This window comes from Odontesthes bonariensis, chromosome 1 (assembly GCF_027942865.1).
Source record: "Odontesthes bonariensis isolate fOdoBon6 chromosome 1, fOdoBon6.hap1, whole genome shotgun sequence".
Classification (NCBI taxonomy): Eukaryota; Metazoa; Chordata; class Actinopteri; order Atheriniformes; family Atherinopsidae; genus Odontesthes; species Odontesthes bonariensis.
In genome coordinates, this window is record NC_134506.1 from 35,891,055 (window position 1) to 35,907,556 (window position 16,502).

At 39.0% G+C, this 16,502-nt stretch overlaps 1 protein-coding gene across 2 annotated transcripts; it reads right to left on the bottom strand.

The window, feature by feature from the left end:
- Nucleotides 1-9,211: 9,211 nt before the first annotated feature.
- Nucleotides 9,212-16,399, bottom strand: mrpl46 (mitochondrial ribosomal protein L46). 2 transcript variants are annotated; one of them, XM_075465631.1, is made up of 4 exons: nucleotides 16,132-16,399; nucleotides 15,434-15,635; nucleotides 15,007-15,177; nucleotides 9,212-9,682 (listed from the first exon to the last, which is right to left on the bottom strand). In XM_075465631.1, the coding sequence occupies exons 1-4, from the start codon at nucleotides 16,390-16,392 to the stop codon at nucleotides 9,438-9,440; spliced, it is 879 nt and encodes a 292-aa protein (XP_075321746.1). In that variant the 5' UTR covers nucleotides 16,393-16,399; the 3' UTR covers nucleotides 9,212-9,437. The 2 variants fall into 2 exon arrangements, with proteins under 2 accessions (XP_075321746.1, XP_075321738.1); XM_075465623.1 differs by having other exon boundaries at nucleotides 9,227-9,685.
- Nucleotides 16,400-16,502: the final 103 nt, after the last annotated feature.

The following is a 16,502-nucleotide window of genomic DNA, read 5'->3' on the forward strand; positions in this document are numbered from 1 at the left end:
GGTTGTAGCGCATCATGGTAAGGACTAAAATACATTCTTTGTGCTATGCCATCATTCTTTCACACATTCTTTCAACAATGCCTGCATGAACAAATTCACTTTTAGGGACAGTCGCTTATATTGTGAGATGCATTCTCTAGGGTCAGGATTTGTCACCCTAACAAAGTCTGGGAATTCAAGATGTAATTTTCTAACAAATGGTTAAAAGTTCACATGATCTTTTCATAAACTTAACCAAATAAGACTGGAAGTCTCAAAATAATACAAAAGAACTTTGTACCATGCAACGAAACTGTGGGTTCTGGGGTTGTTCCACTCTGTGTAGGAGTATTACTGAAGAGATGACAATCAGGAAAGTGACTATGTTATTTCTCTAAAATACCCGTCTTCAAAGCATCTCCAAACTTCTCTCAAAAATCTTATCTTTCACCCTGGTTTAGATTATTAAAGGCATTGAAAACAGTTTTTCTGTATTGACGTTTCTCTATCAGTGATGAGATCCTACGTGAGCATAATCTTTTCTCCAGAAGTTAGATTCGCTCTTGAAAGATATTGGAGTGTTTGTGTCCTTGTTACATTGGCCCTAAGTGGGCAGGACTAAGTTAGATAAAGGTGATGTCATGGACTTTAATGAGCATTCAGATCTTACATTGTTTTGCAGAGGTAGGGTTTTTATTCTAGCTTAAAGAAATGTTTTTAGGTTTTTTTTCTCCATCTGGAGCATTTTCTGTTTGATACAAGCATATTTTTGCAGATTACAGAATGCTGTGCTTGTTTGCAGCAATGGATTGCTCACAGGGAGGTAACTGGCTTAAGCCTCCTGCACTGAAGTAGTATTGTGTAATTCTGTACATATTTATATATATCTCTTTGTACACTTTGGCCACTGTTTGCACTATCTAGTAAGATGCTTAGGTGCTTGGGTTGCAGGCATAGTGGTGAGTGAATACTCTTTAATGGTAGTTAAAAGGGGAAAAAACACCCTCAGCAGATGTCTATATCAGTGTGTTCAGCTGTACATAGGCAAAGAGGATGGGGCTGAAAGCATGTGTGCTTCGCTGACTGTCACTCTATGATTAAAGGTAAGAATTACAGTGTAGTGCTGGTAGACCACATGCTGAGAGAGAGGAACTAAGGAGGGAGGTGGTAAGGCGCTTAAAGTGGTCCGGCTCAGGTGGGATCCAGAACTCTTGCTCAGAGCGGCACTCGTTTTACCTGCATGTTTCCGTGCCTTTATTGTGCATTACATAAAGAGGCTTAATAAGCTCCCTAATCAAATGCTTTGGTGAGCTGCTGTGAATGAATGGCTTGCTTATATCCCACTCAGTCAGAGAAGTTTTGCATGAAATCATTTTGAAAAAACTCACAATGTGTAAAACACAGTGAGAGGAAATGTGGAGCTGCCCTTATTCTCACTCAGTCAGGTTGACTCCAGAACTGCCCTCTTTTCTATAGATGGTCGCAGTGTTCAGGCATTGTTTATAACCCTAAATGACACTGACCAGCCAGGGTGGAGGAGATTGACTGTGCTTTACTGCTCTGATCCCCTTTTCACTGCCCTGCGAAACAAGTACCAAAGAAATATACAGGCACCATTTTTTTCATAGCTAATTTGATAAGAAATGTTTTACAGCAGGGGTCTTCAACGTTTTTCAGGCCAGGGACCCCCAAACTGATGGAGAGTTGGAGCAGGGACCCCCCTACTATTTATGTGGCATACAATTGTGTTTTATATTTAACGGGGCCTAGTGCCATGTATAAACATAGCTACTCTGTTATTGTACATTCAATACTAAGCTATTCAAATAATACAAAGGTTAATATATTCATGTTTTTATTTTAAACATGTGCAAGGTACAGGGTGGCCGTGCCACTGCCATTTATAAACAAACATCTTGCATACAACACTGAGCTATTCAAATAATCCACAGATTTTAACTTTAAACATGCATGTAGATGGGACAATGAATCCTCAAAGCATCTGTGGATGGCACACGTTTGCACACAATTTGTGAGAAAAAACTGTTTGAATTTTTTTTTATTTTTTTTAATTAAAAATCGTCTAATCAACTAAAGATTTCGCGACCCCCCTGGAGTACCTCCGCGGACCCCCTGTTGAAGACCTCTGTTTTACAGTATAAGCATATTGCTACATCAAATCCACCATGGTTGTAACTGAAGATGAGCGTTTGGTGGAGACTTTTACACCTGATGGTGCTTGACACTATGACAAGTGAATGTACTATTATTAGAACAGGTCATCCCACTGGAGCTGAACCCCTCAGCCTGACAGTGCCTCACTCTGTGCATTGAACTTCAAAGAATCAAAAGAATAAGGTTAAAAAATTCAGTGGCTCCTTTAAAATGGTCTGAATCCCCGGTGAAAACGAGGCCAGTATTAGTGTGACAGTGTTGCTGCAGTCATACATCCGGTGTGAACATGTATTCACAACTGCAGCTGGGTTTTAAAACATACATCACCCGCCTCCGAGATGCTCATCTCATCCTCTGCATTTATTCTCTTTTCTCTCTTTTTTTTTTTTGTAGCATTAGCTCTCCTAGCGCTATCTTGCTATTTAGCTGAATGAAGATGGATGACTACGTTCACATAACCAACCACACTGTTCACTTCTCATTCATTCTATTCAACTCAGATTCATAGGGATCAATATTGATTTTTCACAATAGGTTTTCTGTGTCTAACTTTCATGTGAAGGTGACTGCAACCGGTCCGTGGGCATTATCACTAGATACGTTCTTGCGTGCCTCATTTCAACAACAAAAAATATCAGAGCCATTCTTGAAATTAGATTGAGACACACAAACAACTATAAAACTGAAAGTTAGAAGAAAAAAAAGCTGCAGGGAAGTGTGTGTGAGGAGGTACATTGCTACGGATGTCTGTAGAACCATTTTCTCAGTAGCAACACTTAGAGGAAACGTCCAATGTATATACATTATATAAACTGTTATAGTACAGTGTTGACATCACAATGCGACGAGCGTAACTGCAGCTTAATGTGAGTATAGTTGTGCTCTTCTAGCTATGCCATTGTCTACCTGTCCTGCAAATTTGGTATCTTCATGTATTTACCTGTATTATGCTAGACAGACACAATATGAGTTCATGATAAGTTGGGGTCGTATAAAGTGGAAACTACATTATCAATCAGTCCATGAAATTAGCTGAGTAATATCTCCTGTTGGTTGAATAGACTTCTCTGAAGTAACCATGGTGATTTAATTGGGGTTAGCAGTTTGAGCTTGAAGGTTACAAATTTCAATGAAGAACCTGCATTCCAAACTGAGGCATGGAGGCTGAAAAGAAGAGGACATTTTCCAGACAAAGAAGTTGAATTGTGAGAAAAGAATGATCCACAGTTTCCTGAGCTTGAACCTTCTACCCACCCTTAAAGAGCATCTTACCTTGATAAAGTTTTTTTTTAAATTTATGGGGTGTTCCCACTTTTTAATTGTATTCTATGTTTTAGTCAGACCCCTCCAAATGACATCTTCAGGGTTGTTTCTCCAGACTTTACTAAGTTGTTATAGATACATAGATTCAGATCACTATTATGCAGGCGTCTTTATCAAGGTTTCTCTTTATATTCTTTTATGTATTTTAATGCTTCTTCCAGCTGCTGCGATGCTTTTATTTTATGTAAAGCTCTTTGAATTGTTTGTACATAAAATGTGCTATACAAATAAATTTGATTTGATTTGAAGGTGATATACTCCTGATGACTGCTTAACTGAGAATAGAATGAGAATGTTGGGGCAGTCACGACAGGCGAGTTTTGAAAAGATACATTTCAAAGGAGCAAAGACTGTAGAGCTGTACTGACTTTCAGTCCTACACCTCCCCTTAATGCCATTCAATCCCATCTTCTAGTTAAACCCTCAGTAATGGAATCATCAGAGATTCTTTTTTGAGATTTGACAAAGCTTCCCCAGAGCCACTGAAGAAATTACATACATGTATTATACATATAACTGTTGTCACAAGTGTTCTCACAAGCTGATTAAAGATGCTTTCATCAGACTCCCCTCAGAGATGAAAGCAGACACTTTTACTCTTATTGTACCAGTAATTATCTTGATTTTTCAACAGGTATCACAACTGAACTGAGAGCAACAGCAAGCTATTGTCAGCCTGTCAGAACAGTAAGTTCTGGTTCTTATGTGGAACAAAATTTTCTAGCAGTTTTAAATGGCTTTTTTCCACTCTTTTTTTTAAAGCCTCCCCTGACCCTTGAGTCTCACATCTCAACTGACATATTGGGCCTAAATTGCACTCTCATAAACAGCAGTGGGCTTTCAGCAAACCTTGAAAATAAAGAAGGGAGAAAAAAAGTCTAATGCCAGTCTCTACAACATTAATAACTGCTCATCTCAGCAGACATAAATGGAAAGAACAGACAGATTGCAGGCAGAAAATAGGTTGAGAACACCACAATGCTCTTACCCAAGACAAATTATCGTAGCCATTGCAAAGGAACATTAGCCTGCTATGATGGATATTTTCAGTATGTGTAAGGCAAAGCCAAGCTGATCAGAAACACTCTGCAGTCCCCCACAAGGGTCACTATACAGGCCTAATTATGCTGCTCTTTAGCTGGTGTGCAAATGCTGCCATCTACTGTAAGGCAGCAGAAATCTGCTTCCTGCTGAAGCTCAGCAGGCCTGCCCAACACAGTGAATCCCTTAGAACCATCTTTCTTTACAATTTCTGTGTTTTCTTGTATTGTTGCCTTATGCAAAGTCACCAGCTAACATAAATACAAAAAGTATGTTAAAAAAATTACCAGTTAAAAGTTTGAATTCAACTATTCATGCATAGCTTTCTCTTTATTTCATTAAAGACAGCCAAACTATGAAATAAAAGTGCATATTTAAACTGAGAAAACCCACACAGATTCAGGGAGAACATGCAAACTCCTCACGAAAAGCCTAAATTGAAGATTAAAGCAGACTAAAACAACAAATATGTTTCATGTTTTAGATTATTTTAAGATTATTTAAGGAAGCTACCTTCCTTTTTTATGTTAATACAGTGTCTCTAATCAAACTTTACTTGGGAAAACTTTTATTTCAGATATTTGCAGTACAGTTCTTTTAACATATGATGTTCAATGTGAAAACCAATTCCAAAGCTCTGCAATGTCATTTAGAGCATCCAAAATGCACCGGGAGTGGGAAATATTATTTCAGATATCTGCACTTAGGTATGTAGCATTTAGTTACAACATCAAAATGGACCATCATCAGTATGGATACATCTCAAAGATACATTTGTCTCATTTGTCTTCAACAGCAAAAGGGGTAAAAAAGAAGTCAAGCTGAAGCGCTTAAGATTTCAGCACCATGGACAGAGCCACAGCTCCACCAAACAAACACCAGTCCATGCTTCTGTAGACCTGAGTTACTGCACTCAATGCCTGTTTTCTACACAGAAATGGGTATAAAATACATTTAAAATCAAGTGAAAGAACAATTGATATTACACTAAATTAATTTAGAGATTTTGATTGTGACAAGGAGCTGTTGGATTTATTCAAATTAGACAATACCAAAGTGGAAATGTTTGGTCATAATGCACAGCACAAACATGATTGATTTTGGCCTTTTTTTTTGTAGCCACAAGACATGAGCACATTGCAGTAATTGAGTGGGCCATGAACTCAGGACAATGATCCCAAACACAGCAGCAAATCTACAACAGAATGACTGAAAAAGAAAAGAATCAAGGTGTTGCAATGGTCCAGTCAACATTAAGACGTTAATGAAACGTTGTGACAGGATTTAGAGAGCAATACATATGAATGCCTGAGTGAACTAAAGCAACATTATGAAAAAGAGTGGACTGACATTCCTCCACAATGACGTGAGAGATTGATAACTTCATAAAGAAAATGCTGCTAAAGATTGCTCTACAAGCTACTGAATAATATTTTTCTGCAGGGGCCTTGTATATTCATGAGAAGAATGCCAAACCATGCACTGCATTTATAACAACAGCATGGTTTTGTAGCAGAAGAGTTCAGGTGTCAGACTGACCTGCCTGCCGCCCAGACCTTTCACTGACTGAAAACATTCGGAGCATCATGAAACACAAAATACAACAAACAAGATCCAGGACTGTTCAGCAGCTAGAATCCTCGATCAGACAAGAATGGGACAACATTTCTTTCCCAAAGGTCCAGCAACTGCCCTCCTCAGTTCCCAGATGTTTACAGCCTGTTGTTTAAAGAAGACAGGATGCTACACAGTGGGAAACAGGTCTCAACCTTTCTGTGACATGCAGCAAACATGAAACATAAGATTATCAAATACTATTCATGAAAGAGCGAAATGTTTCATTTTCAAAATGTAAACATTTTTATGTTCTTTGGTTAATGAGACTTTCAAATTTTCAAATCAAATCTGACCTTTTTAGAAATGGGGATTTCTAAAAAGGTTCTTTTGTCAATGTTTTTAAAAAGAGCTCGAGACACATTGACAAAACATTTGAAATATTTTGATAGGTTTGTGATCATTATATTTAATCATGTTCGGAACGGGTTGTCAATACAGTAAACTGCTTAATGTTCTGCTTTGTATCTGCCTATTCATCACCAAGGCCATTTGCTGCAGCTGCCATTCACAAGAAACTAAAAAGCTCCACTGATGTGCCAGCAAATAGTGCACAAGAAAACATAATAAAATGTGTTTTTTCCTGCAGAGAATTAATTACTTGCCTACTCTGAATGGAGTGGACTGCCTTGAAAAACAAGCCATCCTAAGTAGTTCTCACTTTACCCTCTACTGGTCGCTAATTCTTGGAAGATTTTTGACCTTAAAAATGCTTATTCCAACAGATATGTAATGTTTATATTATTGCCTGCTACTTGGGAAAAACGGGCTATAAAATAGTTGATAGGGCTTCAAGCATAATTGCTTGTAAACCATGAGAGAAAATGAATCATTCCAAAGTATCTGTACAGTACATCCACACAACGGTTATAGGCCACTTTACAATAATCATAATTATATGACAAAATCATCTATGTGCTAGACAGTGTGTATATATATATATATATATATATATATATATATACACCAGTGGGGACAAGTACCACAGCAAGTCAGATGATTTATCATCTTCCGTCCACATTGTTTGTAACCTGCATGGTCATTTATGCAAGTACGATACTTAATTCCTGGGTGGTGGGGTGTTCGAAAAAGACGCCAAGTGCAGAAAACTAAAAAGAAGATGTGCTGAGGTTGTTATAAGTAACACTTATAATGCAGGCGGTCAAGAGGTTAAACCCTTAAATGGACTCTGACAACGAGACGCTGAAACTACTTGAGGTCATTGAACATATCCTGTATCAGAACTGTTAGCCTTGCTTTTTAAATGATGGAAATGAGTGTATATGGCTTGATGACAATTGAGAAATCCATACCACTGTATGTGTTTGAAATCACTGATTGCTCAACAGAAGCTGGTGGCTCTGAATGCCTTGAAGAGCATCAGTTTGTTCATACCAATATCAAGCCAGACAACATAATGCAAGTTAGCCATCAGTCACAGTCCCTCAGGGTAAAGCTGATTGATTTTGGTCTTGCTACTGAGACACTGAAATTGTGTGAGGAGTGTATCATTCAGACCGCTGGATGTGTGGCGCCTGGGGTTATGCTGGACCATCCACACGACAAAGTTTTGATATGCTGGCTTTTGGCTGTGTTGGCCAGGCCTTTGCCAGGCCTTGTATCCAACACATTGCGATTATGATAGTGAATATTTTTGACTGGATGAAGGATTTGAAACAGACTGCTTTTTTTTTTTAAAGCTGTTGCAGGAAGCCCCCGACCATGACTGCAGGCCGAAAACACCAGCTGGAAACTCAAAAAACACGGAGATTAAATTAAGCAGCATTGGGGTATTTATGATAGTTTTCGTTTACTAGATGAAAAAAAAATGCAGCCTGGAGCAGAGGATCCAACTAAATATGAAGATACATGGGCCTCTTTAAGTCGATGCTACTGGTAGATCCAGGCAAAGTATCACCCCAAGTAAAGCTCTCAATCACATATTCATGATTATAAAATACCTTTCTGGCACCAGGAATGGCCCTGATTTGACCTAAATAATATAAAATGACAGGGTTTCACCTCAAGGAGGCAGACACGGTTGCTCTTGATAGTAAAGAGGAAAGCACCAGATCTCCCAGACAAAAAAAAAGAAAACATTTCAGCATTTCAAGTGTACTAGGTTTAAGGGGATTGTTGAACGGTACATACCGAAAAACAGGAAATTATATAGTTGCAGTGGTCTTGAGCTTTGTCACAATGACAAGCCTGTTCTGTATCAGTAAAACTAAATCTTTACTGTGAAAATTTAATTTTGTATTTTGGGGACATTGAAAGCCCAATAAACATGAATGTAAAATATGTCATTATGGTTTATCTGTTCCTGTGTTCATTTGGACTCGGAGGAATTTAACTACATCTGGAACACACATCCACCCAAGATATTACATGATATGTCAAAGATCTTGAAATACCATGTCGAGTGGTATCATGTAATCTTTAACAATAAAAAAAGTATTTGATACCAACAATGAATAGAATGATACTGTACCACACAAGGGAAGGTTAATCTATTGACTGAAGGGTGAAAATTAGATATGTTCCTTTCCACAGTACATGAGCAGTACTCTCTCTGCTCAAGAATTGTTAGCAATGGGAACACCCTTTAATGTCAACATGGTAGACAGCAAGTCTAGCCAAACCTGCGTTAGCTTAGCTTGCTAATAGGCCGTTTCCCTGAGAATACTAGGTTGGGTTTTTTTTTTTAGTTTCAAATAGTTTTTAGTCAGGTAACTTCTTCAATAATTAATACAAATGTGATTATAGTATCAAATGTATTTTAACCATTAAGCAAGCTCTCGCTTTTGTTTGGAAGATGCAATGACTGATGGGTAGTAGTGCTATTTAGGTTACTGCAATGCAAGGCAATGAAACCTTGTTCAGTTCTTTTTCACAAAATTTGAAGTTTTCTTTGAACTGAGATTTTCTGCTCCCACCTGTTTGGAATCTTAACATGGCTCAAAACTATGTGCAGTTCACTTTACAAGAAGCTACTGGGGAACTGGAACACAGCTATGGGCTTCGTGAATGTCTGGACATGACTGACAAAACTTTATGAAAGGATCTTTTTTTTTTAAATACTTCTAAAATGTTTCCCACTCCCTTATGTTATCCTACACGTGTCAGACTTGAGGTTTTGTTTTTCCAATATGTGAAAACAATTGCATTTATAAAATAAAACATACATATTTTATTGAGTAACAGGACATTTAATGATAGAGGTTGACAAATAACCAACAAAGGTGACTTTCAAGGCCTCATACATATTGTTCCTTGAGTCAGTGTCCCTGGTATGAGGTGAGAAGTCACAGGCTGAGGATGAAGCGTTCCACCTTCATCATGTACGCTGGTTTCAGGTATTTCTGTAGTTCACTTTTCTTCAACCATTGCAAAGAGGCGTTTGGAGATTTGAATGGAGTGCTGTCTGCCAGAATGGCTTTGAAAAAGAACACCTTTGTTCCGATTGAGCTCTCCGTCCGAGCAGCTTTGGGCAGTTTGTACTTGTATACTCCGCAGGGGGCGTTTCCGAGGAACGTTGCCCTGAAACCAGCTGCTGTAGGGAAGAGAACAAGCTGTGAGTTCAATCAGATGGAAACAAAAGTTTCGGGGGAAAAGATGTGGATGCAGTATCCATCATGTTCAATGCTGCTGCTATATTTAATTTCATTTATCTGGGTTACTTGTGTTTGACTGCTCTAATTAAAGTGCTATATCAACCCAATATTCTGTTCGTCGTCCTTTGCTGTGACAACAACACAGTCTTTTAATCTAATCTCATGTCATGTAAATCCCCACGGTCTCAGCTGGCTCAACATAAGAGGGAGGCACCAACACCGGCTTGTTAGAGACTCAGTTCCCCTTGAGTCAAGCTATATTAAAAATATGGATCAACTCACGCTGCTGTAAGACACTTTAAATAAAACCTTCCACAAAATGCTACATGTTAATGTCAAGTGGAGACTCTTAATACAAAGTGACTGATGAAGGAAACATATTACTAGTTCATTGGCAGTCCTGTGAAATGGTTTAACAGTCTGTTCGGGGTTTTTTTTTTATTTCTACACTTTGCAGCTAAGGTGCTTCATCCAAAGGCATGCAATAGAATGTATCAGTTCAATATCTATAATGTGAAGGATTTTACCAAGTCAATGCAAATATTTGCAGCTTTAGCTTTTTTCCAGTCATCTAATTATTTTCAGTCAAGCATTGAGCCTAATCTTTAGCGAACATCAGTGGAGGTTTGAAGGGAGATGACTAAAGGTATTTGCATAACCTTGCTGATAACAAAGATGACTGTACCTTACGTGCCACACTGCTACTTAAGATAAACATCACTGATCAACTAAAAAAAAAGAAAGGATCACCATAGCATCAGATATTGGGATATAAAAACAATAAGAATGCAGCAAATGAATGATGCTTATATTTAAGACAAAAATGGTCACTTAAATCTTCTTCTTAGAAACAGTATCGGGGTTACGACTTCGGTTTATTGACAGCCAGGTAGTAGACAGGCGTGTCTCATGTTGGAAGAACGTAGCAGCATACAGTGCAGCTGGCTGATACCTGACCTTTCCTAGCTTTAAAGTGATGTCCTAGAACAGGCAAACTGGTGTCAACAGAGTGCATCAAAGCGTGGTTCTGCTCAGCAGTAATCAACAGAAATGCAGAGCTTGCGACATGTCCAAAATAAAGACTAATTCCGCATCATCAGCTGCAAGTGCTTTGGATATTTGAATGTCACCAAAAAACAAGATGGAAAAAGAACCAAACATGTATGCAGCCAAATGAACACGCCTGTATCGTGGCTTGCAGGTTTGCCACAATAAAGCAACACAGCCACCGTGGGGACAACTTTCATTTTGATGCAGCATACTCTGCAACATACAGAGTAACTAATCATGTCCATGTGGTTACTCCTCTTTTACACTTTAGACTAAATCTTTATGCATTTTGACAGCAGAACACACCGTTTAAGATTACAGTGTGTCAGTGTGGGCACTATTTTGGATCCAAAATGAATGAGTGGTGGTGAAAGTTTGGTCCGTATCCAGTCCTTTCAAAGGTTAAAACAAGGATTATTTTAACATCTTGGATCGAAAGTTAATATTAGTACTAAGACATGACAGGAAATTAAAGGTACAACAGTAAAGATGAAACTAAAGTAGCTCCCATCACAACATATCAAGGATCGGGGCAACAAACAGTGACTTGCCGTCTAATTTGAACAACAAATTTTGATGTTAGCAGTGGTAGACTTTTGACTGCATCGGTGGTAACAATCTAACAGCATAAAATATAACTGTAGGTTTCTGTTGCAGCTGCTAGAGGTAGTACTAGCTTTGGTTACTTTCTATGCAGCTTTTAACAGAGGAAGAGCACATTATTCAGAAAGGACATGAGATTATTAAAGTCAGAGGAGAGAAGACAAGATTCTGCTACAGTATGTGACCAGAAACTACTGAAATCTTGCAGTCTAATAACACGTGGAATAATGCACAGCAGAGTTAAACCGCTTGTATTTGCAACTGTCAGGCTCAGATTGTTTAAAGTGTCTGATGGCAATTTAAAAAGAACCTCAACTGAATTCTCCCTGAAGGAACTGTCTCGCTCTGAAATTATGTGGGTGGTGAGCTGCTGCAGGAGGTAGGAGCTCCTCTTTTGTGTATTTCAGCTCAAATAATAGAGGCTGCCAAAAAAATTCAAACTCTTCACCAAAAAAAGTCTAAAAAAAACCTAAACATGTGGCCCTTGCATGTATGTTTGCTAGCACCTAAAAACATCACTTTATATTGCTTAAATAAATGGTCAGCTCTGATAAGAATTGGTGTGATTTCTTCTTCTGATCAATAATAATCAAATGCCCCCTCCCCCTTATTAAGTGTAAAAGGAGCTGAAAGGGAAGAGAAAACCAAGACTGAAAGGAGCGAAACACACAGAAAATCAGTGCGACACATTAAAAACACGAGCCTGTCAGTTGCAAATACAAACACTTTGTCTCTTTTTGCAGCAGATTATGACGTTGCAGCTGTCAGGTTGGCTCGTCATTGTGTTCTCACTCAATACGATCTGACTGCATTGATTTTCAGTATCAATATTTTGCAACAAAATATAAATGAGAAAAAAGGCCCTGATCAAAAACATCCTGGCAAACTATTTCAACTACAGCATTTGAATAAATGAGACTTTCCACCACTCATGGTAAGCCTGTCTACATCAAGATAGAATGGACGTCATTAATCTAACTTCCATCTTTTTTTTGGACATCACTGATTAACTCTGCAAACAAATAAATCTCATTCATTTTTTTAAATATTGAATCATAAACTCTTTCAATCTGAGGAGCGCTACTCCGTTAAGGTAATTGTCTTTGCTTTAGTTAGTTTCCATGTGTACGGCAACTTAAAGCTGACACTATCAAGAACATCAATAACTTGAACTTGTCATGTCCACGGGGTTTTCCCCATGTCTTTAGTTCTTCTTTTTTATCATGTGTTAGTTTATGTCACGTCTCAGATTTTAAGTTCATGTTTAGTTCTTAACTCATTGGCTGCCAGCCATTTTCAGTTCAGAGAGACCCATACTGCCAAGTGTTTTTCAGTATTTTGACTGATTTTCCAAGACCCACAGAAAAGTGTGTCTTATGACTATGTACACACCGAAATTACCAAAAGAAAGAGTAGACTCTTTTCTTTGATCAGGAAAAAAAGTTTGTTTCTACCAATTTCAGTCTTTTAGTAATAGACAGTAGAACATAGTTTGGTTTCACCAAAAACAGCTGTTTGACCCAAAAAAAATGGAGAAAACAAGCTCTTTTTTTTGTGTGTGTGCATAGTGGCACTGCTGCCACCTTGCGGGTAATTTTGCCAGTATATTCTCTGTTTAGTGTTTACAAGCCTAAGATTTAGTGACAAACTCCGCTAGATTGTCCCCCAGCCCGCTCCCTTAAAAAACGCAATTGACGTCTATAGACGTCAATGAGTTAAGTTTTGCCATGTTTTAGTTTTGCCATTGTTTTCCCCACAGTTTCTGTTTCCTCAGTCCCCATGTTCAGGTCATTATTTCCTTCACTTCACCTGTAAGTTCTCATCAGCTGCACTCATTCATTCATCAGTTCCCACAGTATTTAGGCTCCCTGTTTTCTCAGTCTTGGTGAAATCCTTGCACCTTCATCAGACATCCTTCACCGTCTTCAGCCCAAGTCAAGTCAAGTTATGCCAAGTCAAGTTCTTTGTTATGTTTTGTCTTAGCCATGTTTTCTTTTCCACAGTTTAGTTTTGTCTTCCGCCTCAGCCGCGCTTTATGTTAACCTTGTTTTTTGAAAATAAGTCTTGCTTCTACTTTTGAAAGTCTGCATCCGTGTCCTTCCACGCCTTGCACCCACCAAGCTGATAGAAGGATTTTATTTAGAAAATATAAAAATAAATTCTATATTTAATGCCAACAACACACTCAAAAGATTTTGGGTTAAAGCATGTTTACCATTGTTTTACATCATGTTTCCCTTTCATTAAATATTTTAATCATTTGGGAACCGAGGATACTGATTGTTGCAGTTTTGCGAGCTCAATCTGAGTCCATTCTTGCTTAATACAAGATTTGAGCTACTCATCAGTCTGTGGTTGTTGTTTGATTCTCCTCTTCATGATGTACCACACTTCAATAGCAGACAGATCTGTACACACATTGTGTTTATGAGGTTGGTCAGAATGAAGCAGAATGAAGTCTGGCAGTGTCCTGCTGAAATAACCACTTACCTCCCAGGAAAAGACATTGCCTTGATGGTATCTTATGTCTCTCCAATATTTCAATGTAAGCCCCTGCATCAGTGGAGCCTTAGCACGTATAAAATCACCCATGTCATGGACTCAGATGTACCTGAAATCATCACAGATGCTGGCTTTTACATCTTTCCCTCGATGGTCTTTCTTATCTTTGGCAAGTCGAACAAGACATCACTCCCTGCTGAAAAATGGACTTGTCTGACCACAGAACACATGTCTATTGTGTCCATCTGAGCTCAGCTCATGTCCAGAGAACTCTGGAGTTTCTAAGAAGAATTGATATACGACTTCTTCAAATATAATTTTCGGTGACATTTCTGGACAAAATGACAGACTTTGTTGAGTGAAAACAGTACTTCTGAGTCCACATAGTTGTATAGATTATGGTGGCATGACGGGTTCTCATGCAGTGCAGCCTGAAGGCATGAAGGTCATATGCATCCAACAGTGGTTTCTGTCCTTCTCCTTGAATCTTTTCACACATTTTCTAACTTACTGATAATTCTCTGACCGAGTTTGGCACAAACCTGTCACCAATTATTCTGCCGATTGTAGAATCTTCCAGAATATAAACTTTTCTAAATTCCTTAGCCTCAATCCAAACCTTTTTTTTTGGGGGGGGGGGGCTTTTTTTATGCCTTTAAAGGACAGGACAGTCAAAGAGAGACAGGAAGCAGGGGGCAGAGAGAGGAGGAATGACATGCAGCAAAGGGCCGTCCGATGCGGGACTCGAACCGGGGCCAGCTGCAGCGAGGACTGCGCCTGCTTAACCCACTACACCACCGACCACCCCGACCCAAACATGTTGCTGGCATCAAAAACTTTGTTCATATTTAAAATTTACAATCTTTTCTGGAAATGGGATTAATATTTTAAGTTTCTCTCCTCTTTGCCACAAATGATAACAATCTGAATTTTAAACATTTGTAATCATCAGCTTCGGATGTGGGAAATTGTAATGGACATTTTTTCTATAGTTTATAAGATGACAAATGAAACGATTAGGAACTGTATGCCTGAGTTACTTTTTAAAAAGCTGTTAAAATAAATGGGTTGGCAGCTTAGTATCGGCCATAAGAACTGGGGTTACCTGGCAAGGAGGAGAGGGCTCTCTCTGCCGTCTGTCGCAGCGCTTCTCCCTCCTGCCAGGGAGCCTGCGGCAGCAGCCACTGCTTCTCCCCACCCACCTGCTGCTCGGCCAGAAGCACCAGCGAGTTGGCCAGGCAGCGCTCCACTGTGGTCAGGTCATTATCGACATCAGCTAAACAAAACGGAGGAAGAAACAGAAGACATGTCTGTCAACTTTGTGTACACTTTCAAAATGTCACGTGGAGGAAAATGGAAAAATAGATTTCTGCTGAGATAGATTGAATGTGGAAAAACAAGTCTTTTTATAGACTTTATACATATCCTCCCTAGCAATTTTACTTCAACCCAGATCATTATGACTGTCTTTCTGTTCTTCTTTTCTTGTCTTCAATGCAGTCATTAACTATCCTACACTATCCTACACTTACCTCTGAGCCTCGGTACTGGCTGGAAGCTCTTCAACTTCTGCTCCCAGGTGTCTTCCAAATCCTGAGCCAACATGATCTCCTGATTGCCCTGGCTTTCTTCTTCATCTGAGTCATAGTCATCCGCCTGCTTACGAGTCATCCTCTCGGCATCCTCCAGCAGTCGCAGCTCATGGTCTGACAGCAAGCTTTTCTCCAACTCCATCTGAAATTAAATCAGAGCGAGTCTCTCAGGACATTTTCAAATCTGGAGAACATGAACGAGTGCTATCTGCTTATTATGGTAGAGCAGTGACAACACTTTATCTGACCCCAAAACCCAGCTGGACATCATACTACTGCAGATGTTTTATTCATAGACAACAACAAAAACACATTTTAATTACATAAAAAAACATGAGTGACAAAGAACATTCAACAAGTTTTATTCTGCAACATTAATGTCTGCGCTAAGTATTAATAACAGCAACAAAACAAATATAAATCATGATGATAACTCTTTCTAACTTGAAAGAGTGGTAAAGATTTTCAAATATTGTTCTTATGGCTGTGAAAAATATATTTGAACACAACCCAGCAGTATTTCGATAGTTAGTGTGCATTACGGTGAGGCACTAATCCCCCTCTCCATTTTACTTCACCAAACATCCTGGACACACTTTCTTTTACCCTTTAAATTTTAATTTGCGGCACATAATCACCTGCTGCATCATCTGTTTGAACTGCTGCTCAATCGGACTACAGTCCGCTGAGATGACCGGAAGCCTCTGCAGACACACTGCAGCCATCAAAGTCCAAGGAGAACTTGTTCTTTCCGTGACAACTTTAGACTGAGGAGTCGCCCGACAAACAGAAGAGATAGAAAACTGTCGACATCCCGCTCTCCCGACGGGTGTCCGACTAAAACTGGACAAAAATTGTACGAAAAACCTACTCGCCATCCTTCGACAGGGCGCAGCCATCTTCCTTCTGCTGCATTCAAAGTATATACAAAAAAAATAAATATTGGCGACTGCACATTACATATTTTAAACAGCCTGGAAGTCAGACTCACAACTTCAATCCTTTGACT

Excerpts from the sequence above, each read along its gene's own strand:
- mrpl46 (XM_075465623.1), bottom strand. The coding sequence starts at position 16,392 with ATGGCTGCGCCCTGTCGAAGGATGGCGAGTAGGTTTTTCGTACAATTT. Across the intron at positions 15,636-16,131 it reads TCAAACAGATGATGCAGCAG|ATGGAGTTGGAGAAAAGCTT; the intron begins GTGATTATGTGC and ends ATTTAATTTCAG. Across the intron at positions 15,178-15,433 it reads GCCAGTACCGAGGCTCAGAG|CTGATGTCGATAATGACCTG; the intron begins GTAAGTGTAGGA and ends CGTTTTGTTTAG.